At 48.0% G+C, this 25,460-nt stretch overlaps 1 protein-coding gene across 1 annotated transcript in view; it reads right to left on the minus strand.

Annotated features, from left to right (window-relative positions):
• LOC128270605 (uncharacterized transmembrane protein DDB_G0289901) overlaps positions 1 to 25,460 on the minus strand; it is a 72,225-nt gene that overhangs the window by 36,349 nt on the left and 10,416 nt on the right. Inside the window, exon 2 of the mRNA XM_053008015.1 lies at positions 4,096 to 5,308. Within this exon, the coding sequence (XP_052863975.1) occupies positions 4,096 to 5,308 (1,213 nt within the window). The remainder of the gene's footprint in view (positions 1 to 4,095; positions 5,309 to 25,460) is intronic.

The following is a 25,460-nucleotide window of genomic DNA, read 5'->3' on the forward strand; positions in this document are numbered from 1 at the left end:
CCAGAAATGGAATTCTGTTAACGGATTACTTGCAAACTGCTAAAACAAAAAGTTTCACCTTTATTATTTTATTGTTTCGACACCTTTCAAACCAACTGAATAAGAACATTCGTGAAAAAGACCCAGTGAGCAGAAGAAAAACATCCTCTTTCATCAGAGTAAGCGCATTTTGAAAATGGCAAAAATCCATGAATTAAAAGTTCGAATTGTGGGAGCATCAACCGTATTCACCCAATTTGACCCCTAGCGACTTCCATCTGTTTTCAGACCCAAAAAATCATGCGCGGAAAGCGTTTTTCATCAAATGATGACGTCATAAGAGCTGCGGAAGCGTATTTTGAAGGTCTTCAGGACTTCAGGTATGGAAATCATAAATTAGAATTTCGTTGGAGCAAGTGTGTTGATGTTCAGAAAAACTATACTGAATAATAAAATGTATTTTGAACCATAACCATGTGTTTTTCTTATGTTTGTCTTTGAAACATATTGAACAACATAACAGATAAACGAAAACCAAACCAAATTCATGGTAACACCACAGTCCAACGAAGAATTGAAGATTCACAATTTCAAGACATGTGATGAGAAGAAGAACCAAACGTTTCGATTGAAGCTGCTGCTGCTCTACAGCCTCAACATACTCGATCGTGTGATCGAGTTCCGTTCGGCTCGCGTTGATTTGATTTTCCAGCCACGGCACACACACACGCGGTCGTAAAGTGAACGTAGGCCATTCCGCCTGGTTTGCACAATAAATCTGATTATACGGCCGTATCGGACGTAGAGGTTTATGACAAATTTTCGAAACCGCCGAGAGCCGCTCATTAGTCCGCGCAGTATGGCCTGGGAAGCATGGATGACTCACGAGGTGACTAAACCACGACGGGGCGAGGACATGCGGTCAGGACTCGGCCGAAGTTGGTCCAGAAAGCATTGCATTGCATTGAAGCAGCACAAGTCAGCCACTCGTTGGCGGAGGAAGTGAACATTAAGCATCATTTGGCCCGAGCGCCATTCCGGTGGAAAGCAGGAAGTAATGAAAATCAATCGCACCCGCGTTCAGGCGTGCCCTCACCGCGCCTGCACCACCCACCACTTCCCCCCGGGGGCCCATTACTTCGAGACGAATGCAAGATAAATGGCCGCCCGTAACATGGTCTGCCCGCTACTCTGGTAGCTCCGGACAATCAGTACGCGGAGATGCTGGAAGTACTGGAACCACCATTGGCCGCTGCTCAACACGATGTGGGGAAAAAGGGTAAAAGTAATCAAACATGGCCATCGCGCCACCGACCGACTGTTGACGATGCAAACAGCGCCAGCGCCAGCTACCCCCGCCGCTACTGGTCCGCTCTGGTCGTCCACCGGAAAGGTCGTTTCACGCATGTCCGTGTCAAGCTTGTAAATCAAATTAGTCATAAATTTAACAGTCGCAGCGCACGCGGCGTCGGGGCGTGCGCCAGTGGCTGCTGCTCAGTGGACTGACACCACCATCGCCACCGACCGGCAGCCGGACGTTGGACGGATATGGACACTCGGTCGGTCCGATCGCTCGGCGGACCACGGACCACCGTTCGCTGACAAATGATGTTAGAGTGCTGTCAGGAGATCGGTGTGTGATGGCGGCGCACGGTCCACATCCACGTCCACGGCGGCGTAACTCGGTGGGGTCAGTGCGGCAGCTCGACCCACTCCACTCGATCCTGGGCTCACTGGAGCGACCGAGAACGTGATGCTCCAGATGACAGGCCGGCCGGGCGAAAGAATAGCGAGCAGCCTAGCGACGTGTTTGATCTTGCGCCACCCTTCCGCAGCCCTTCGATTGAGCTGTCCTCGACGCCGCTCCGTTTTATGCCCGACTTGGACTAATTATGTATAACAAATGGGATGAAAAGTCCCGAGCATAACTTTCAAAGGAAAGCTGTTAAAATTTCATAATATTCTTCTACTCATAAGTTGACGAGATTTTGTGCTAAAAGTGACATTAATTTCATCTTTTAACGTTACACTGCTTCTTGAGGGAAAAGAATGCCGTTCAAGCGAAGCGATGGCTTGAAAAGTGTTATAAAGACTCCGTTCCATCGGTAACAACAATAAAATGATGGTTTTCTGACTTCAAACTTCATCGACAAAATCGTTTTGAATGATCAAAAAGTGAAGTGAGAAAGGTCTGTTCAAAGTGAGTGCTGCAGGTTTGTTCACTGCTCTTCAAACACCTAAAACAAAAACGTGTAGATGATTCTGAGCAGTGTTTGGCCATGTTTAAAGGTAAAAAACCGGAAGTTTCTCGTCAATAAATTACTTGTTTCTCGACAGTTAACTTGTTCTTTATGACGACGTAAACAAACTAAATGCCAGATCGCACTCAAAATTGACATTAAGCCAAGTAACAGTTGTACCAAGTTGAGAAAAAAACCAGTATAAAAAACTTACAGCGAGAAGATTTAAAATTACGAATTCTATTTGTTATTTAACAGAATGTATGTGACAATCGATTAAACATGGATCCATCACTTCCATTCGGAACCAAAACGATCGTCATCTGAGTGGAGAGCAACTGGCGAACCTCGTTCAAAGCACCCGAAAATACAACAATCGATTGGAACGGTTATGGCCTCGGTATTTTGGGATGTGCGTGGTGTCATATTCATCGACTGTCTTGACAAGGGAAATACTATCAAAACTCAATATTATATAGCGTTATTGGAGCGTTGTAAGGCTCATACTTGAGTTCTGAGTTGTTTGTGAGTTTAAAATTATACTCATATTTCTATGTTGCCCCAAATGATTACGCTCGTCGATTACCTCTTAGTGAAAACTGCTTTAAGCTACAAAGTGTAACGTTTTGTATAGCTCAACTAAAAAAGATTCGCAAAATTGGTGCGTCAATACGTTCAGTGTTCGAATGCGGTTTCTTGATTCGGTTTTGTTTTAACTTAACACCTCGGCTACAAAGTCTCAGTCCTAAGGCATAACTGGCGCTAGTCTTATTGCATGTTTCTGTTAGTGGTTAGTAGTAACATAAAGCTGTTAAAATGTCATGGTAGAGTAACACTACCTTTGTCATTTTCAAAACAATGGATCAACAACAATTTCGTATTTTAGTTTCACACTGTATCTTAATGGGGAAAATACCGTTCAAGGCTCGAAAAGTGGTTGAAAAATGTTCTGTGCGTGGTGTAATATTTATCGACTATGTGGAGAAGGGAAATGCCATCAACAGTGTAGCGTTATTGGAGCATTTGAAAGCCAAAATTGCAAAGAAACGACCGCATATGGCAAGGAAACAAATGTAGTTTCGCCAAGACAACGCACCCTCGTCACAAGTCAATCAAACCGATGGCAAAACTATAAGAATTGAGTTTCGAATAAAGGTTCCACATCCAACGTATTTGTATATCTCGGTACCAATTTGGCAGCAGATGGTAATGAAGAAGATGAGATACGTTGTAGCATACAAATAGCCAACCGAACATATTTCTCGATATTGCCCATAATCAAATCAAAGATAGTGCACAGACAGGATAAACATTGGTTATACAACACGATAATCCGTCCTGTCTTGTATTATGGATCGAAGAGCTGGGTCCTGACTCAGTCTCAAGAAAGCAGATTAAATTCTTTCGACAGAAATATCCTTAGAAGAATCCTTGGCCCAGTGAAAGATTGTGAATTTTGGAGGATCAGATACAATAGAGAAATCTATGACATATTTGATTTTGACCAGATTTTGCTCCCAGCGACGGACTGGATGTTCGCAGACCTTAAAGAAATGCTCACCGCTAAGAATTTTCGCTCGATTGAAGAAGTTATCGCTGATAGTGAGTCCTCATTTTGAGGCAAAAGATAAAGATCGTTCTCCAAAAGTGGTATAGAAATGTTAGAGCGGCGCTGAAATGACTGTGTGGCTCTTGAAGGAGATCCCGTTGATGAGTAAAGCCAATTTTGAACAAAAAACGCTTTTTCTTCCTTAGGCTCGGGACTTTTCAGCCCACATGTGCTACATCTCTCTGGAACCGCCAAAGGAACCCTCCGCTGGGTGGCGGAAGTTACCAGGGACCTAATCCCTGAGTGGTGTCGACCCCTAAAACCTACCTCGACGCCATCGACTGCGCATCAGTGTTCGGGGGGCTGAACCGCTCGCTCTTGATGCTGCTGCTGTTGCTGTGTTGGTTGATGCACTGCCCACTGCCGATGTTGTTGTTGTTGTTGGCGCTACTGTTGTTGTTGTTGTTATTGCCACTAGATTTGTTACTAGTAATTTGGTTAGTGTTGCCTAAGCTGCCGATGCCGCTACTACCCCCTCCGGCGGCGCCGCCATTACTGTTGACAGCCGCCGCCGGAGTGGCGTCCCCGGGGATGCCACCGTTCCCGCTGCTGCTCCCATTGCTACCGCTAATGATGCTTGCCGCTATTGCACTGAGATGGGCACTGGAGCCCCCGACGCCGTTTATACTGCTGCCGCCACCTCCTCCGGCGGCCACCGTTCCGTTCTTGATCAGACTCAACTCGATGACGCTGCCGCTGCCACTTCCGCCGGTGTCGCCGCTGCTCCCGTTGAGGTGGCGGTACTTCTCGTAGAACCCCGTGCCCCCACCGTGCGTTCCCGTGGGGCTCCCGGCCGTACCACTCACTCCCCCGCCACCCACACCACCGCCGGTGGGCGAGTTGAGATACTTCTTCCTGTCGTAGATCCGTTCGCTCAGCATCTTGTCCAGTGAGTGGAGCGCAGCTCGATGCTGGCGCAGGACACGGCTATCGATAGCACCGAAGCGATAGCACTCGTTCACCTCCCGAACCTCGGCCCCCGTCCGGCCCGGCGCCTCCTTCTCTTCGCTGTCACTCGATCGGCGGCTTCGGTCTCCTCGGCAGCCAGTTAGCAGCTGCAGTGCGGTGGTGGCAGGGCTACTACGGCCATCGTAGTGGCTGGTAGTGGTGGTGGTGCTTCCGCCCAGCTCCACTTCGGAACCGGCGGCCTCGAGCGCGGCCGTAATGGCGCTCCCGCCGACGGGACTCCCGAGTGGCGTCGTTCGAGTGATTGATTTCCGCTTTCCGCGCCCGACGAACACCGAAGACGGTGGAGGCAGGGGCGGCGGTGACGGTGACGACACGGACGCCGATGATGACGAGCGGCGACGAGATTGATTCGATGACGCTCGCTGAGGCTGCTGAGGCTGCTGCTGTCGCCGTCGCCTTCTGCGGCGACGCTCCTTCTGGGTGGAGGGCGCAACGGTCGTTGTGGCTGCTGCTACTGCTGCCGCGGCCGCCACCAGCCGTTGCGGTAAATCTTCATTAACCGTTGTTTCCCCTGCGATGCGTTCCCCCAAAGGACCGATGATGCAGATGCAGAGAGGGCCGAGCCGGCATGGAACGGGAAGGGAAGAGAAAATTCCAAATTAGATCGATTTATCGTTGACCGAGGCAACGGCCGTTTGCCGTTTCACAGTTGTCGTTTCTCCTCCCCAAAGGGGCACCCCAACGCGGCCAACAAGCGAACTAAAAAAGCCAACTTTGGGACCCTTTGCTGGACACTTATGCTCACCCCCTCGGACACAGCGGGAAGAGGAGCTCCCCTTACCGATTAGACAATTTGGACAGTTGGAGAAATTAGACGCCCAAAAGCGCCGAGGTTTTCACCGGTCCCGCTGATTGGTAGAAGTGACGAAGTGAGGCGCAGCGCCAAGTTGATCTACATAACCGATCTCGGGGCATGGTGTGGCGCGGCTGAAGGGAGGCCATCGATCAAGCCACGCAAAACGGTGACCACAGAAACCGACGCCACAACGGGACCCACCCGAGACCCGCTTTTTGCGCCAGTTCGCGTCGCCATCAATCGGTGGCCACTTTTATGGGGCCCCAATTTTCTCGTCGGTCTCGGGGAATAAGCTTTCTTCGGAGCGGCCGCAGTGGTGGACACATTTCGCCGTTCATCGAGCAGGATTATGAGAGGAGCCAGAAGATGAGTCGATGAGCGACGCGGAGCCACGTGGCTCATTCTCATGAAAACTAAAACTAAGCCAAAGACAGACCAAGCAGAAAGGTTTCTTGCAGAAAAAAGGAAAAGCAGAACATGGTTTAGAGTACGCCCAGGCATAAAACATTATTAAAGGCAACTACAGCTTGCCTAATGTCTCTAGCATGCCCTGTTCTGCAGAAGATCGCGCAGAACACACTGTAGCATCTCGTATATCGGCCGTTGTAGAGAGTTTTCTGTTTTGTTTCAGCATTTTTTTAAAATAGAGAAAAAGGAATCGCTGTGTTAAAACGTTGATCCCTTTACCAAAAAGCTTGAGCCGTTGCCATTTTCCATTCGTTACAAACTATTTGTAGCGTGATTGGGATGATGACGAAAAGGTAAACACTTGACTTGAATCAATAAATGAACTCCTGTTGCGTTGCAACGGTGTTATTTATTAATATTAAAATGGACAGACGCCACCGTAGCAAGCAACCAATTTAAACGTTTGCGTTCAAGTTGATTCACTGCCAGGGTTCGAATTGACGCCTTTCGTGAACGGATGATCTACGGACGAGCGATATTGCAACGGTTAGACCGAGAAATATTTGGACACCAATTCAGGCGCGGACTCGGAGTTCAGAAGTCCACAAGAAATTAAGCTTTTCGTGGTCCACTTTACTAGAGACCAACTTTAATAAGCGATCGTAAAAGCACCAAAACGCTCAATGAGCCAAAATAGTGATCTCTTTGTGAACTTCAAAACTACATAACTTCAAATACATTTTACACTACATACTACTGTGGCCAAAAACCAAACGGGAAACAGTTGTCTTTTATGCGTGTTTGGGTCGTTTGCTTAATGCCGTGCACCGAAAAAGACCAGATTGGTTGTGGAGGGACAATTTTTGGTTTTTTGCTTCACGAGGAAGCTTTTGATGAGAAGACGTTGATGTTGACATACTACTAAAATTAAAATTGTTTGAGAGCAAAAAATTGCTCCATATTTAAAACGTACAACTTCCATTGCTTGTGGCTCGTCCATAGATTGTCTATTTAAAATAAATAAGCCGATCATAAAATTCATACGAAATATTTGTTCATCAAATAAATAAGTACCATCGATTGTGATTTGATCAAATGACCAAATCATACTTTAAAAAATTTTGTATTTACCCTAACTGCATCAATGGATAAATAAAGTAAAACATTAAAGCAATCTGGTTTATCTGGTTTTCGACTAGCTTCTTTTCTAGCTTCTAGCTTCATGATGCATTGGGAAATACCACGTAAAAGCTTATTGTTGAACGATAGCAACAAATACTGCGGTGGCTGATCATTCAACAAGCCCTTTTACATTTGTCAATCGGAGTTCTAATTATTATTCTAATCTTTCTTTTGACACAGAAATAAAAACCCAGCTCCCACCAGATCGTGTGATAAAAAGGCGTTCATTTGGAAAGTCTTATGTCTCGCCTTGCCGTGTGTAGTGAGAAGGTGGCAGCTCGGTCCCCGCTCGTAATCCTTTGATACATTCGAGGCGTGTAATCCGCCGCGACCCGGAGATTAATCTCTCGCGCAACAATGTGTCCGGCCGCACACCTACGGACCCACTACTCGAGACGCACGGCCCAGGGTCAGCCTAGCGAGTAACGGATATCCCCGCGGGCCGGTCAGAATCCAGGGCCCAGACCCACACTGAGTCTGGGTTTCCTCGTTCCAACGCGAAGGCAGCAGCAGCATCGTTTGCATATCATTATGCATCCGACACGTTGGCGCACACAGCGCGCCCCACCCCCCACCCCCGAGAACGGATTCCCGAACCTGCGCAGGAATGCACCACACGGCCTACTACAACTTTATTTCGCTATTTGCTCTCCCCGAAACCCCGAGTCCGTGGACCGAGGGGTCCAAAAGTTCAGCGCAATGCCGCGATTAAATTTCTCGATAATGCTAATTTTGTTTAATACAGTCCTCGGCCGAGCGGCGCACGGTGCGGGTCCCTTTGGGTTCCCCCGCAGCGCTAGGAGAGACCTTGATACGATCGGGCGTAGGAGGGTGCCGTGTGGTGCTCGCTGCCGGGTTTCGTTGCCTGATGCATCGCGCGTTTGCCACGTTACAAGTGCATTGCATTAACGTGTCACTCGCGTGTTCCGCCCGCATCCGACGGCGTCCGCAAGCTCGCCTTTGCTGAGCCCTTTTTTTTGAGTTGCTCAAACGAGCTTTAAAACCTATTGATTCCGAGTACGTCGTTGGCCAATTTCACGAGCTTTCACAGGTGGCTTACGGAGACAAAACGTTGGTGCATTCGGAAAAGGCCGTTAGTTTGCGGTGTGCCTATCTTTGGCATCGGGAGCAGTGAGCCTAACACCAACGGGCAAAAGTGTTCGGACGCCAATTTAAAGTATATATATTCATGGAAAATAGTAAAATGATCATCAGGTCATTTGTGTCTTTTCTTTTTGATTTTAGCAATCAACTATTGGTTCTAAGAAATTCGACAAAACGGCCGGGCGTTGTTTAGCTAATGACAAAATTGATGTCCATTGGCTTGTGGTAGAAAGCTTTGGAACTATTTGTGTGTGCCATTTTATGTTGGCCAATTAGCAGAATCGAAGTACTTGGTTTGTCCAATGCTTGGTGTCCATAGTGTCAACTCAGTTGAAGGCAGTGTCAAAGTAAAGATCTCCTCGACCGTTTCATTTTACCAACATTTCGGGAGTTTTGCAAGGCATCCTTGGTTCGATGCTGTTTATCGTTTTCATGCTGTCAGATTCGCTCGCTCTGCTGTCAGGTTCTGTCAGATTCTATACCGATGAAGTAATACTGTTCTCTGTGGCCAGTATTTCGAATGAAACAGTCAGACCTCAGAAACGACCTCAATGTTTTCATAAGCCGGTGTGCGAAGAATAATTTAGAGCGACTAACTATGTCCGGGATTGAGATGTTCAATTTGACTCTAAGCTAAGTTTCATCCCTCACTTCGAACTTACTTTCTCTAAGGCAATAGACAATTAGGATTGGTTATGAGAATGGTTAAGGACTTCTGCGACATTGCAAGACATTTTACTGCAGTCTGGTCCGTCCGATACGTGAGTATGCCAGAGTGTTGTGTGGTGGTCCTCGACTACTTGCTGGATCAATCATTAGGAAAGTATTCATCGGAAGTTTACACTTTTTCTAATGAGGAAGATCGACATCTGGTTGGATCGCACTAGATGTCTCCTGCTCGGACTTGAATCCCTTGAACTCCAGACTCATGCAGACTTGAATCCTCTCTTGAGTGCTGCCCAACAACACTGTCTATCCAGCCATACTGTCTATGCTACGTATCTCGCCAGCTTTGGAACTTTTTATTCTTGACTCCGGTCACATGCTATACTTGATTAGGACTAGTCCGACGCTTTAAGTAAAACAGACGAAGGCAGTTTCTTGATTTGACTGAACTTGACCAGTTCAATAATCTAAATGCCTAAAATAATGTTAGATTTTAAGATACTACTTGGACGTGAAATGAAGAGCATTGGAATATGTTGGGAAAAGAATTTCCCTTCACAAGGGTACCCAATACTTCAAGTCTTGAGACTTTCCCAAGACTTCAAGTCTAGTTTCCAGCTTCCTTGGGAGACAATTTTGGAGGTGTTTTACTGGTGCACCTTCCTAAGCACGTGTTCCGCAGTCCCAACTCTTCTGACCTCCAGTGTCCAGTGTTTGCGGACTGCGGCCCAGTAAAGTGCGGAACGGCCGCGGTCCCACCAGCGCTAACACGCTTTGCATTCACCAGCACACTTGGAACGACGCGGAAACACAGTTTAAGTGCCTTTTATGTGTCCTCCAATAATTCGGCGAGTACGGCGTGTGCCGCTAGTGGACGCCGCGGCCACGGCCTAATCAAATCGAGATCAACGGCGTAGCGCCGAGCCCCGTAAATTGTCATTAAAAGCCTGGTCTGGCGTGGCTTGGCCGTGTGTGTCCCCGTCGCCGTGGTCCGTACCGGTCGGATTTTACGGCCCTCTCACCCGCTCAGCTCGCGGATCCAATTTACCTTACTTCCCCCCATCAGATAGCCATCGAACGTTTCGTTTCTTTATTTCGCTTTTTTTTTGGTAGAAAGTTTTCCTAATAACGCTGCGGTGCGCCATCTTGCGGCCGGTCCCCACGCGGATGTGGCCGGACCCGGACCTCGGACTCGGACGTCGCCCGTACCGCGTCGTCGTGTGCGCCGGAGGTTCAATTACGCGCCTCTCTCGGGGCCTCTCGATCCGGTTCCAATTACGACGATCTAGACCAGGGGGCCACCAAGAACGGCCCCGGTGGAACGCCAGGTGGAACGGAAGTGACGCATGCGTGTGATGGTGTTTGCTCCGTGCTTCACACCCACCGCCGCCCGGTGAAATTCGACGTGAAATCCAGCGACCACCGGGCACCTGCCACCGGTCCCCGACGGCTCTCCGATGATCGCCATTTGCCGCTGCTGGCCACCTCACAGATCACTTCATTATGGTCGCCGATGGTCGGTCGGTGGTGTGTGGCAAATGGATTGGATCTTTATCGAAAAATTAAAAGGTGTGAGAAAGTAATTTCCTCTGATCGCCAATCGGTGCGCCGTGCCGGGAAGGGGAGGCCCGGAGGGTGCGGTCCGGATCCGCCGGGCGAGGCGCGAAAGATTGGAGAAGCTCGAAAAAAAACGAATCGTAAATCACAATTTTTCGCTACCCGCAACCCTTTTTGGGTGGGGAGGTCGCGAGGGACGCGAGGGCCGCGAGGGGCCCCTCCGCGCACCCGACACTTCCCGTGTCCTTTTTAACGGGTTCCACACGGCGAGCGGCGCACCGGCATCGGAAGCATAGCTCAATTTCATTTGATAATCATAAGCATAATGGTGTTCGCCCGTTTCAGTTTGCTTGCTTCTCTCGCTCCGAGACCGCCTTTCTCTTTTCCCCTTGGCCGGCCGGCCGGCAGGCTTGGCAGGTGCTTGGCACACGGAACGCTCTCCAGGCCACAGCCCGACGGTTCCGGTACAGCTCCGGGCCGGGCCGGGAGAGGCTCCACATTGTTTACGTTGGCCGTTCGTTCCGGAGATCTGAAGTTCAACGGCGTTGTTCAACCGCGGACAATCGGCCACCAGCCAGCCGGCCAGACACCGGGCCACGAGTTGCAAGTCACTCCCATCGGCGCGCGAAGGGGCGCGGTTATCCACAGGTTATTACTGGTACGTCATTGTGACCACTCCATAAAGTGTTACAAGAGCACCCCGACGGGGCTGGGCTGAAGCTGCTCCCGTCCGGGCGCCTCGGAGCCAAATATTTCATCTACTTTAAACGGCATGAAATTTGAAGGCACGATTGGCCCCCGCCCGCTCCCTGAATGGTGCTTCTGGTGGTTCGCTTCTTGACGAGCGCCACCACCCTTCCGGGCGAGAGAACTATGCTCGGAATGCGGGAAAAACCCTACACCACACACACTTCGGCAATTGAACAGTAATCGAACCCTCTGCGTTTTTGAGACGCTCCGGCGGCTCTGGCACCCTCTCGATAGCCTATCGATTGCATCTAATCGATTACGGGGCCGAGCATCCTCCCCGGGAGCCCTCTTGGCGTTCCGAAGTCCCGGAGTGGGAGTCTCGCAGCATTCCCCAAAACATTGCCGTGGGTGCTGCCTTCGTGGGAATGCGCTATCTCGGCTACTTCGGGTGGACGGCTCTGCGTACCACCAACCAGACGTCACAAGCTCCTGATGGCTAATCTGGTTTCCATTTTGTTCGTTTGATCACCTTCAACAGTCATCTTCGTGTTTCGGGAAGCTGTGACAGCCTTAATTAGACAACTGGCCGCGAAAAGACATCATACGAAACGAGTAACCGGAACATCAACATAAAAGACCAAATGGGAATAAATCATCCAATTTTATTTTGGTCCTCTCCTGCTGACTCTGACACATGCGATCAAAAATTGCTGGGAATTTTGAATTTTTGCGGGTTACGTATATTCGATTTTCGTTTTTTTTTTGTGACGTTATGTTGCTACTTATGTCACCCACTTATGCCGAAAAGTTCGACCATTTTGAATGGTCGCTCAATTTTTGACAGCTACTTTGCTTGGACGTGTTTGGCTCATCGTCGATTTTTGTCTATTCCAGAAATGGATGGCTCAAAATCTTTATCAAATTTTGTGTGAAAAACTAAATTAAAAGCGCTGAATCCGAATATTGACAATGGCTTATGGTGCTACTATTTTTGAGACGTGGTGCATCATGAGTTCTTGCTAAAGAATAGAACAGTCAACAAGGAATACTAACTGCAAGTTATGCGCAATTTGCGCAAAACAATCCACCACAAAGGCCCGGATTTGTGGGAGAACAAAAATATCTGATGGGGATTACTTTAAAGGAGAGAAAATAGATATTCATGAACAAACCATTGTTGTTGTAATATTATAGAGTCTTTGACTTTGTCTCCTAGTTGGCTGAATGAATATACCAATTTTTTTTAAACACGAAATCCCCAGACATTTTTGAACAGCCCTCGTACATCATCGATGCCAATTGGATCATCCATAAATTGATGTATTGAGCTCCATAAAGGATCGACTTTAACACCTCGCTGGCAATGTTCCTCGAATTGATCTGTTTAGTTATCGGAATAGGAAGACGCTACAGGACGCAATATCTGATGAAGATTGATTAGTGGAATCACCGACCCAGAATGCTATTTGTCACTTGTCCCGAATCTCCCAAGCTACGAGAAGCAATTGCCAGCGACAGTTCCTCTTTGCTCTAGGATTAACCATTACGAAAATCGCCAATCTTCCTAGAGATGGCTACATTATACCTCATAGAGGTTCGCAGGGAAGAATTGTGTCTGGAGTTACCAAAAATTAAATTACAATTTGAGCTAGTTCTTGGACAGACAAGCTTTAGGTGTTTCTTGTCTGGTCCTGGGGTACAAGTATCAACTCTAGCATTTCAATATGATAACAATCCGATTCGATTCGAGTACTAACGACTTTTGGTTCCCAGATGAGCTTGTGCGAATTTATCAGAGATAAAGGACATCAAACCGACTTTCAGACGAAGAAGAAGGTTCAAACGACCGTTGAAGTAAAATTGCATAGACAATTAATTAACGCCCTGGTCGTTAATTGACTGTCCATGCAATTTTATTTCAAGTCTGGTCTATTAAAGTCATCTCTATTTACTGCGAGTCTAGGAACCGGAAGTATGAAGAAGTTGGAATTACAGCTAAAAGCTGCAATTGAGGTAGCAATTGGGAAATCTACGTCGCTGGCGCTGGTTTCAGCAGTTAAAGGTTTCGTTCCGTTTGGGCCGATCGAGCTTCGAGTTTTCGAAAGCTTCAACAAACCCGCACAGAACAAAGAGAAACATTTTTATCATGCGGTTCACGTTGCCCGTTGCCCGGCCACGGTGGTCGCGACGTCGGTCGGTGTTTGTGTGCGGAGTAACAGTGAGTCACTTAAAGTCCAAGCGCCAGTCAGTGTGTAGGTGTCGATTCGAAATAAAGCGATAAAAATGAGTGACCGAGTAGGGTTAAACGGTTTGAAGGTGGAACACCCTTACGCGGACAGAATTGGGGCGGAAGACTGGGCTGGAATTCAGGGAGACCCACCGCCCTGAGCCTAATATGCTTTTCCGTCTGTTCACTTATGCATTTGTGGACTCCAAACGCCCCATGATCAGGCGCATATCTCTGTCCAACCCGGTTCCCGGTAACCTCCAAATCGCAAAACCCGAGAATGGAAATGGAGCCCAAAAGAAGCGAACCCACTTCTGACCGGCGGTGGTCATCAATAAATAATTTATCGGCGACGCAAATCCCGTATGGCATGTGGGGTTCATATGCTCGTCAACGCCCGCCAGTCATCGGTTGTGTGTGTGATTGCCGCGAGTTGACATCGGGATTGTCCTCCAGTCATGCTCGATTGACGATCGCCGAATTCAACCTGACGTATCCGAGTGAAGGTCTTCGGTCGCTAACGCTCCCCAGGCTCACGTCGTTCCGTCGTCGACAGCACCTACACCGCCCGCCGGGGCCGGGGTCGAGGCCTGTCACGGCCCCAATCACTCACTGCACCTCGCAGGGCCTCGCCACCCGAAGACGTGCGCAGCGTATCGCGAACCGCGGGGAATCGCCTGCGGATGGCGCATAGCGTCACGTACGCGACGGAATGACCGATCAATTTTGGAATAAATTACCGCCGACGACGACGACGCAGACGCGAGACCCGGGCCTGGGTTGGCTGACTTCACCCGTCGAAATCGAAGCCAAAGTCCAGCCCAGTCGAAGGCGGTGTGCATCACACCGTCCATTAAGCGATTCGCCTGACCGTTTCATCGAGCCACCGAGTCGCTACAAGAATCATCCTGCCATTAGCCAAATCCAGCGACTGATGAGTGATCCCCCGTGCCAGGTGACACCACGACCACGACGCCCCCAAAATGGTGGTCCCCGCGAAGGCCAAACAACGGCCGGGCGATAAATGGCCCCCTCCGGACCAACGAAAATAAACTTCCACCACGCGAAAATGGATACGCTGATTTGCTGGGAGATGCAAACGATGGGTGATTTGATTAATTTGTCGACGGTCCGGTGTGGAGGGATCGAGAATCTTGCCCCAAACAACCACAACAACATTGGTCATAAAAATATTAATATCACCATCGCGGGGCGCGCTTCGATCGCTTCGGGAATATCAAGGAATATCACTCGTAACAGCCAGACCCCGTGGAGCGCGTGGAGGTAATACGAGTTCGTCGTATTTTTTCGTCGCAACGCAACAGGAATCGATAACCGAGCCATCACCGGGAACGGATTACCAAGAAGCAGGAGGTCCAACCGCGGGTTCCCCGTACGCGCGTGTTAATGTTTGGGAGTTGTCATAAGTTGATAGGCCACAAAGAAACAGTTTAGAACAGGTATTACATAAAATGTGTGTAAAACATTTCTCTCGTAATGGCTTCGTAATCAATCAGATTCTTATACAAACTTTGAAATAAACATTCTTACCAGGGGTGTGCGTTGAGATTGAGACTGTTTTGAACACACAAAAAATGTTTATAAAATTTTAATGCGATTTTCTATTTTATTCAAAGTATGTGCCATCGCTAGCTATACATTTCTCCTATCTCTCTGCTAAATCATGGATTCCCAGACGAAAGAATTCTTCGACTTTTTAAGTAAACTAATTAGTCATCCCATTTCGACTTCCTCGTAGAAAACGAAGGCTGCTCAGCCAATACGTGTCCCATCGATGAAAATGAATGATATTCGGAAAGAACCAAGTCTGGTGAATAACGCGGGGAGGGATAGCAGCTCCCATCCAAGTGATTTGATAGTATCCTGAAACAGTTTTGTTTTTTGGGCGCCTGGTGCTTGATTCCACGGGCCACCAGGCGCCTCCATTGAAACAAATTGGCTTTTTGGTCGTTTTTCGATCAATGCATGGTTCAAATTGATCATTTGTTATCAGTAGCGATCGGAATTAACGTTTGCATCAGGTTTTAGGAGCTTGTGAAACACCACACCTTTCTGTCCCATCAGAAAGTCCGTTTTTTGGAGTCCTTCGACGCTTTTTTTTGTAAAGTCAAAATCGCCATTTTGAAATTTTTTAAACCACTTAAAGCACTGCGATCTTCCAAACACAAGTCCCGACAAGCATTTGGTGCGATTCCGAAGCAGTTTTCTTCAAGAGGAGCAGAAAAATAATAATCCCCGCAAAACGTCATTTTCAGGCACAAAAGTTGCATGGTCTAACCCTTTCAAAGATGGGTTGCAAACCGAAATAATTTTTTTTTCGACCTGAAATCATTTACCGGATGTCAAAACAAGGTAATGATGAATGAACGCAAAACTGGGAAGTCCCAATCGGCAGGTACAGCCATCTTTTTAACAGTCTCATTCTCAACGCACACCCCTGGTAGATGAAGATAATCGAAGATTCCATTCCAAGTACAATTCAAACGATCGATTACTTGAACTAATATCAGGATCACTAACAATCATTACTTAAGTGATTCTCGTGGTTATTGATATACTTTTGCGTAAATGCCTACAATGAAACATTTTGAACTAGTTTAAACAGTCGTGCATGGTTTTGGCAATGCAGTCGAACCAACAAAAAGTTAGTAAACCAAGCAGAAAAGTGTTGAAAATGCGTTTATGGCTCATAGTGACCTTGCGAAATCACTCGGAACTTGCCTACAGACGCTAAGTTGCCTACTCAAACATTGGGTGGATGAAAAGAAATCAATTTTTTCTCGGCAGATGGCTCGGTAGTGATCGATATCTTGTAATCGGTCAAACAATGGAATTCAACAAAAAGAGCAAATTCGGTACATGTTACTGTTTTTTCTACGATAATGGCGAAATTGTTAGCCAAAACATGATGGTTCGAATTTCCATCTGCAAAGCTTTGAAGCGTCAAGCGGAATGAAATCGTCCCATTTCTTAAACGGATGGTGACTGAATATGAGAAATGGGTCACATACCACTATATTATGGGAAAACTATCTTCTCTAAGCGTGTTGAAGCAGCTCAACCGGTGGCCAAACCTGGATTAACGTCCAGGAAGGTTCTACTGTGTATTTGGTGGGACTTGAAAGGGATCACTTATTATGAGATGCTTCCGTATGACCAAACACTAGATCCAGGAAGTCTAGATTTGGGAAGTTTGATTGCATCCACCGTATAGTCCGGAGCTTCCATCAAGCGATTATCACCTTTTTCACGCATTGCAAAACCTCCTGACTGATAAGAAACTGTTGCTTGGAGAAAATTTAGAAAATAGACTGCTAGAGTGTTTCGCCAATAAAGACCGACGCCAATAAGACTTCGATGAGAGAGGCATTATGAAGCTACCTTTGAAATGGCAACAAGTACAGCAAAATTATGCATATTTGACGCAAATCGGACCATCGAAAACATAGTGTTTTGAAGAAACACGCAAAACTAATACTTTCCCAGGAAAGTTGTGTGGAAAACTAGACTTTCCGCGAAAGACATCACCAAAAAATTCAAAATGGTCCACTTTATTGGTTAAAAAGTAAAGAAAATCATTACAATACCGATCGCGAAATGTTTTAAGGCAATGGCAATCGTTACAATAAGATGAAAAATAGAACAACAAATATGCGCCCAAACCTGAGGGAAGCTAAGGCTCAAATTGGACTGCGTGATATGCGAGCATTCGATCGAACATTGATAAGCGAACCATTGAAGATAAAAAAGCTGTCGAAATTTGTTAAAATATATAATTTTATAATCCATGTAGAATAAACATAAAAGTCAACAGTTTATCGTTTCAATGTCGAAGAATAAAAAGGGTTTTGTTTACAAAATCTATATATATAAAAGAGTACCGCGTTATTGTTATTCTCTTCAGAACTCAAGAACGGCTGAACCGATTTGGCTGAAAATTGCTGTGGAGGTAGCTTAGATCCAAGGGGGTAACATAGGATACTTTTTATAATCCGATCGCGTCACAATGAAGCCACAATACGCACAATGTGTTTTTTTTTCATATACTGCAACGGGACAAACAGAGCGCGCAATAGCAAACAATTGTTGGCTTCTCTTTCTCACTAATGCAGCGTTCCCCCACCCCCCTTTCCCCCTTCCAACAAATAAGGTCGTCGCGATCTCTCCCGCTGAGGCGGCATCGACAAACGATAGACAGAGAGCGAAACAGCAAGCAATTGTCTCTCTCTTGCGTATGCTTACACTCTCTCTCACGAACGCCGAATAGTTTGGCAAATTGTCAGCCAGTGAGAGAGCCTCCAGTTATTCTCGCGAACCACTGCGAGCAATTGTTTAGCGACAAAGGCCAGAAAGACGAAAGAGCGTAATAGCGGGCAATTGTTTACTTCTATTTCAAGCTTCCGCCCCGCTCTCGCGAGCAGTTGGACTATTCACATCTCATTTCATCATTCGCGTCGTAAAAAAATTATCGTGCGTGGGAATAATATTGAATACTTCATTTTAAACACTTGCTTTTTCGGGAAATAATTTTAATCGTAGGGAAGCATTCCCCAGTAAGTATTTACTTAAAAATAGTGAAATTGTACCGTACCGTGTTTTGTTTGGGAAAAAATGTGAAGATTCGTGTCAATTCCAGCAATCCTGATCTTCAGGTGAATAAGGAGATACCAGCTAACGATTAGGAATGCCAGCGCCAAATCGTGAACTGAATGACGTATATAATCGAGATGTTTTGCGCATGTTGCGAGATGTTTTGGAGGGGCAATGATTTTACTGTCCTGAAATTTCCGCCAAACACTGCCAGTAATTCCAAGATCAGCTGACGAAATGAAGTGCTTCTCTTCTTATTGGACAACGACCGCTGAACGGTTTTAGCCTGCACCAACCAGCGACAATGTTAATCTCTGATACTCTTTCTAAACGTTCGTTTTTACGGGCCGGGTTGTTAGTCCCGCGCCAACCCCCCTGGAACGCCGGAATCGGGAATCGAACCCATGGCCAGCTGCGATACAGGGACGAGCGTTACCGACTGCTCCTATCACCAGGGGCCCATTGCCTTTGGGGCGAAACAGAGTTCGCCGGGCCTGCTAGTACATACATAAAAGGGTAAAAAAAGCTTCCAAAACAAGTGACCGCGGGTTCTGTGCCAGAGCTTTAAAAAAGATTAAGTAAAACAAAGTTGCCTGATGCGAATATAATGTCAAATTTCTCAGTTTTATAAGAAAAGAACAAATATAATCGTAATTGAAGTCTGTAGAGTACTTATGGCACCGATGACCAATCTGTTCTGACTTTTGAGGTTCAAAAGGTCAACCATAAGCAAAGGATAAACCACGAAGCATGGCAGCCATTGCCAATCCCCATCGTCCCACGGATCGACACAGACACAGATCGCGCGCCACAACAAAATGGTGATTTACCGACGGCCGTCCTTTCCGTCCACGAAAAAACCTTTCATCACCCTCAAAACAAGCCGTAACAGGACATGGCCCCGGAAAATGGAAAGAAAGTAACACAATTAAAGTTTTAAGCAAACAGCGTGACCCACGACCCACAGCGTCCCGGAGCCCCCCTTCCCCCCGCCATTCCCGCGCGGAAAACCTTCCTCCGCGCACACAATTAACACCCTCGGGCACGACATTGTCGTGTGGCGTGGCGTGGGGTGGCACGGAGAGAGCCTACAACAATTTGCCACGGCCATCGGGATCGACACAATGCACCGACTAACACACACACACACACACACACGAGCACCACAAAGGCAATTTTCCCCGGTGCGACAAACGACCTTCCGCGGATTGCGCGCGACTCCGTCGCCGCTGCTGCGACCGGAACCAATCAGTTCGGCCTAGGTCCGGCGGGCAGCAGCAGCAGCACACAAACGGTCGTCCATCAGTCGAGGAAAGGCGGGAGAAAGGTGGGGGAAAGGTGGGGAAAATGCCACCGCATGCACTTTTCACTGCACCCGGGGCCCTTCGTCGTCGTCGTGGCTAACGGTTCCGCGCGCGCAAATACCGCGATCGATGATGCATCGAGCGATCGCTCTCTCTCTCTCTTTCTCTTTTTCTTTCTCTCTTCCTCTTTCTTCCTCTGCCTCTCTATCGTCAAGGAAGGTCATGTTGGAGCGCCGTCCCGAGGCGAGCTCCTCCACACGACGCTCCGGTCAGCATCCGCGCTCGTTGTTCCCAGCGACTAACGCAAGAAGCAAAAGGTCAATAATTCCACCTTTCCCTACCGTATTTATCGTTAATTGCATTTCGCTGAATCAGCAATTAATCAAAATTATTTCAATTCAATTCTGCTCCTTACGACTACTGCTGCTGCTGCCGATCGACGCCATGGCGCAGGCAGCCCAGTGCCCAGCGCACAGTATGGTACATCGGGGGGACCCCTTCTTTCATCGGACGACTTGTGAGGAGCTGAGTTTGCTAAGCGCCGTCTTGGGCCCTGCGCGGGCTCCGGGCACTGCTGGTCGCCTTCATCAGCGTGATCTTTCCTGAGTGGTGCCGCCGCCGCCGCCGACGCTACGGGCCCCAGCTAAGGATTCGCGCTTTGTAAGGCTCCGCTGGGGCCGGCCACCAGAGAGCGAGGTCCCCCCCCGGGCGGCGCGCGCACGCGGCACATTAAATAATAAATTACACCCTCCACAACAGCCTCCACAGGTCGCGCCGCCGCCGAGGACCTAGCGTGGCGCGGTTGCGTGGTCGCCCCTTGGCCCCCGGGGGGTGAAAAGCGAAGCTCAATCGGTATCGACTCGGAACGGTTCGCGCCGAGAACCGTTCCGAGGCCTGGCTCTGGCTGGCTGGCTGGCTGGCTGATTGTAGGAAAATGATACCGTTTGCCTCACGGGGATCGGAGCGAGCGACTTCCTGTGCTGCATCCATCGTCGGTAGGCTGGCTGTGGGCGGCGTGATCGTGGCGGGAACAATGCTGCCGTTTGCGTGGAGGACTCGACGGTGTGATTCACACACACACACACACATACAGACACACAAGCTGGAGCCTGTTGCAGGGAAAAATGCTGGCACGTCGCGTAGATCATCTGTCAACGCGGCACCGACGTCCGTCCGTTTGCCAAGCGAAAGACGTCAGTTCGAAGCCCCAGAGTCGCGACAGTGTGTAGATCAATGGAAAAGTTTTAAATTGTTGCTAAGTGTGCGGAATTGTCCGTCCGTTCCAACAGTAGTCCTGTGTGGCCAGCTTTGAAACGCAGTCTCCACGTCCATCGACTGGACTGGATACAACTTGGGCGCTGATTCCAGGTCTAGCCAGCCATACCAGGTCTAATATTGCGAAATTAAACTTTTTTCAAACAAATCACATGTTTTTTGCAATGAAATGAAAAACTCTATTCAAGTATGTGCTATCGCCAGATATAGATTTCTCCCATCTCTGGCACGCCAAAAAAATTCTTCGTTTTTTCAAGCAAACCAATTAGTCATCCAAATTTGATTTTTTTGAAGGAATCGAAGTGAGCGTGTCTTCTGACGATTTCTAGTCGTTTTTTCGATGGTTCAAATGGTCCATTTGATGACAGTAGCGATCTGTATTAATGGTTTCAGCAGGTTTTAGGAGCTTATGGTACACCAGACCTTTCTGATCCCACCAGACACACAGCGTTCGCTTTTTGCCGAATCGATCTGGTTTTGCAGTCGAAGTTGATGACTTTCCGGACTTTTTGGGAATCTCAAAATAAATCCATTTACCATCCCCGAATCACGATCTGATTGAGAAATGACTTCCTTTTGTACCTTCCGAGCAGAACTTCACATTTGATTTTTCGGTTTTCCTGTTGCCTTTCGTTCAGTTCATTTTCCAATCTTCTGAATCATGGCCTTTAAACGTGAGGTATTCGGACACATTTAGCTGATGTTAGCGTAGCATTTTCGTGCAAAAGTTCTTGTAGTTCAGCGTCCTCGAAATTTATTTGGAGTCCTCCGACGCTCTTTGCTTGTTAAGTCAAAATCGCCATGTTTTAATTTTTTAAACCACTCAAAGCACTGCGATCTTCCAAAAGCAAGCTTCGACAATCACTTAATGCGATTCCATTGCAATTTTCAACAGCAGGTAACAGATCCCCGCAAAACGTTATTTTGAGGCACAGAAGTCGACGTGGTCTCATTTAATTAACTTGCAAACTTGCAAACTTGATTGCCTGATGTTAAAATAAGGCAGTGTTGTCAAAAAAGCATAATGAGGAGGACCAAATTGACAGCTTGAGCCATCTGTTTACAAATCTCCTTTCATAGTTTTAGGCTCTCGAACCTGTGCGGGTAACTGTGTGAACTGTGTCCAGGCTGGGACGCGAGGAGTCGATTGGAAAGCCACCAACCTAGCCAACCAGGCTGATCATAAGACGCGGGCGAATCAATTTACAAAACGGAAACGCTCCCAACAACCACATAATGGCTGGATGGATCATACGCGGTGGCGAAAGGTGGTGGCTGCAACAGCCGCGGCGGCGTTCTTAGCAGCCATCACGCGAAGAAGAGACCCATAGGAAGCGATGCAACGCCGCGTATCAATAGATCATAAACAGTTACGAGCATACGAAACGCTCGCCTGTCCGCCGAGACCGACTGACGATCGCTCTCGCAGTTGATCGCTCATTCAGAGGCAATCAGCGAGGTCAGGTCCGCGCTCGCGCTCGACCGAAAACGAAAGCCGCGGACGAAGCGGACGAACGAAGCGAGCGAACGAACGAATGATATAAGGTAGGCGCATAATAGCATATTTATCATTATCATGATCATCGGGACGATCATCGGGGGTTGATCCTGCGCACCGCGAAGGGCCGCCAGATGTGCGTAGAGGCCCGGCCGCAGCTCGGCTCCGTTGGGCTAATCAAGCCACAATGATGACGATATTTATGACGGTACGGTACGTACCCGGGAGGACACGCTATGGCAGCAACGTTCTAGAGAGTGCGATTAGACTTCGACTTCTTCGAGCCGAAGTGCAATTCTTCACCTATTCCACCATCATATAACCAACCGAAGGGATTCACAGAGGCGCGTGTGGCACACGGTGCCACTTTACCCGCGGATTCTCGGTCTTCCGCTTCATTTTCCGTACAGCACTTCAATCCGCAGACGGACGTGCGAAAACACTAGAAAGCTGTCTAGAGTGAGAGAGAGAGAGAGCGAGAGGGCTAATGAAGGAATTTCCCTAAAGCACCTGGTTTTTGGGGTGTGAACGGATGGCACCGACAACAGGGGAAGAAGCTAAATAGCCTCCCCCCAAAACCATCACGAGAGGCACCCGAGAAGTAATCATGTTTTCAACACTTTACTTTTAATGAGCCTCCCCGTTGGAGTTGGCCGTGCCTATTTGCCTGGCCCGGGTGGCCGGCTCGTTTCGGCTTCATCCGGAAACACCCAACGGTACGCTGCACTGGAATCGAACTTTAAGGCGCTAAACACCTGTTAGAGAGTTCTGTTCTTCTGTTTGTCCATCCGAGCCGGCCGAGTGGGAGTCAGAATAACTGCATATCGGCCAGTCGTACCAGTTGCTACAAATGGGCGATTAACAATTTCCCCGTAAATGGTTCTTTTCCGCGCCCCGTGTCTCACTGTACAGGTCACTCCGCGCTCCACGCTCGTTACAAAGCCCCTCGTAGGTGCTTCAAGATGCTAGGTGAGATGATGCTCATCTGCATATTCCAACCAAAAATAACTCCATCTTCGGTGGGGCTTGGGAATCAGGTATACCAGGCCCTATATTTTTATTCTCTTCTTGAAGAGAATAGAGAATTCTTATGCAGATAGGCGTCAAGATCCACGATCTTAACGTTTACATTTACTACATAGGTTTTTAGATAACTTAGCATTGCACAATTATCCTTTGCGATAAGTCTATGACAGCCGTTCTGTCAGTGAGCCATGCAAAGCCATGAGCAGACGATATAGAGAATTAAACCAGACAACAGCTGGCTCACCTGGAAAGTGCCCGTTTACTCAACAAAACACGAAGTTAGCTAAGGTGCGAACTCAGAATCAAGTTTGCAATATCTAGCGACCTGCCCACAGCAGATCTCCAAAAATCAAATAATGACGGATCAGTGACAAAACTCTGACAGTGATCCTAAGTTGGTTATCATTCTGGATCTTCCGTCTACCGAACCTTCATCTTGCCAAGATCCCGTCCTTCAAGTCCAAGTCCGTTTGTCCCGTCCAAGAGAGTAACTTTGCTCTGATCCATTGCTGCAATTTTGGACAACATAAACCAAAGAGCATCCCTACTTGAATAAATCTTAATTGACTGACAGCCGAAAAGTAGATGGTAAACTTCAAATAGTTACAAGTGAAATACGTTTCTAGTCTAGTTAAGTCTAGTTAATGTTTCCTATTGCAAATTGCAGTTGTTGATAAGTCATAGAGCTAAATACTCAAAAGAAATCAGTTAATATCACGATAACACCCAACAGATCGCATCCCGTACTTCATGGTGCGCTTCATCAATATAATTTCAAGAATTACCCCAACTGGTAAACATTTGCCAAAGCTGCAAAAGCCGCAAACAATCGATTAGCAGTGAGGCCGGGCGATAAAACGGCCGCCAGCCGGTCAGCTACATCCGGACACCGCTACTCGCGCCAGGAGGCGCCTCCCGAGATATTGGAGAACCCTCCCGAGAACTGTTACAACTACTTCCCTTCCCCCGAGTAATGCCAAGCAGAATGGCCGGGAACGGGAAATATTAATAATGGCGGCTGTGGCCACGAAGCATCCGAGCCTCCCGCCGAAAGGGATCACACCGTACCCCGCCGGCCCGTGTCCATCGACTCGGAAACACATTACACGATGGGCCCCGATGGGTGCGTTACAGTTTACGTTAAAATCGGAGCAACCATCAACCGGACAGGCCGGCCGGCTGGCAGGCTGGCAGATGGCGGCAAATGTTTTAATCAATTTTTCAATTAATTTCCTTCCGCGTACGGAGAGTGCGCGCCACGCATATGGCCGCTCAGCACCGCTTGGGCCATCCCTTTTGCGGGGCGAGAGTAAGCGGCGAAATGCGGCTGGCCCCAACATCCGTAACCGGTGGCTGCACCCCAATAATGGAAGGCCCGAGGCCCGAGCGGTCCGGACGAAAAGCAAATCTTCCAAATCGAACTTTCACGCTAGGTGGCCATCCGTCTCCTGTTCCGGTGGACGGAGAGTTCGCGGGTTCTAGGACCGCGACGCGACGGGTATCTTGACGCCGCGATCGACACCTGGGCCGTCGGACGTCAAGATAAACCGGGCAACCTGCACGCCGGAGCCATAAAAGTCTAGCCGTCCCAGGTGTGAAACTGTAGCGCTCATACGGCACCGATTGTTGAAAATGATCGTCGTGGCCAGCCGGAAATGCTTACCATATAATATCGTAAAATCAACGATCCCATTATATGGTCAATAAAAATCAATCCCAGTTTGTTCCACCCCGGCACACCCGGTCGCTCTCGGACCGCTCTGCTGGTGATGCAATCTCCGCAGAAGACGAAGAAACCGATCATCTGAGACACACACAGACACACGGGGTTACGCTTCTAAAGCCGGGCATTGCTTCATTTCATTGGCATTGGCGTTACTTAATACATTTGTTTGCATTTGCCGGCGTCGGAAAACTGCTTTCTTTGCTAAATCTGCACTTCAGCGATCTGCAGGAGCATCCTCAGCGGATGGAGCGCTGCAAACTGTCATCGCCCGACACTGGCACTGCCATAGCGTAGACTTTGCAATAAGTCTATTTGAAGAAAAGATCTTGTTGAAGTATAGCAACCTTTAGCCTCCATAATAACTTTAGTTTATAGCACATCGATATGACATCTGTCAAATAAAGTGTTTGTCACTTCGCCTATAACCATCACGAATCCAGATTACTGCGCAAAACCACGCTCTCTTAATAGATCTTGTTATACCAGGCTGTTCAATAAGTTTTAAGCCTCAATAACAAAGGGCGCTGCTGCTAACCTCTTTGTTTTGTTGGTACGCTCTCCATATGAACGTATGTGAAGTTTCGTTTCAGTCT

The sequence above is a fragment of the Anopheles cruzii genome, chromosome 3, assembly GCF_943734635.1.
Source record: "Anopheles cruzii chromosome 3, idAnoCruzAS_RS32_06, whole genome shotgun sequence".
NCBI classification, from domain to species: domain Eukaryota; kingdom Metazoa; phylum Arthropoda; class Insecta; order Diptera; family Culicidae; genus Anopheles; species Anopheles cruzii.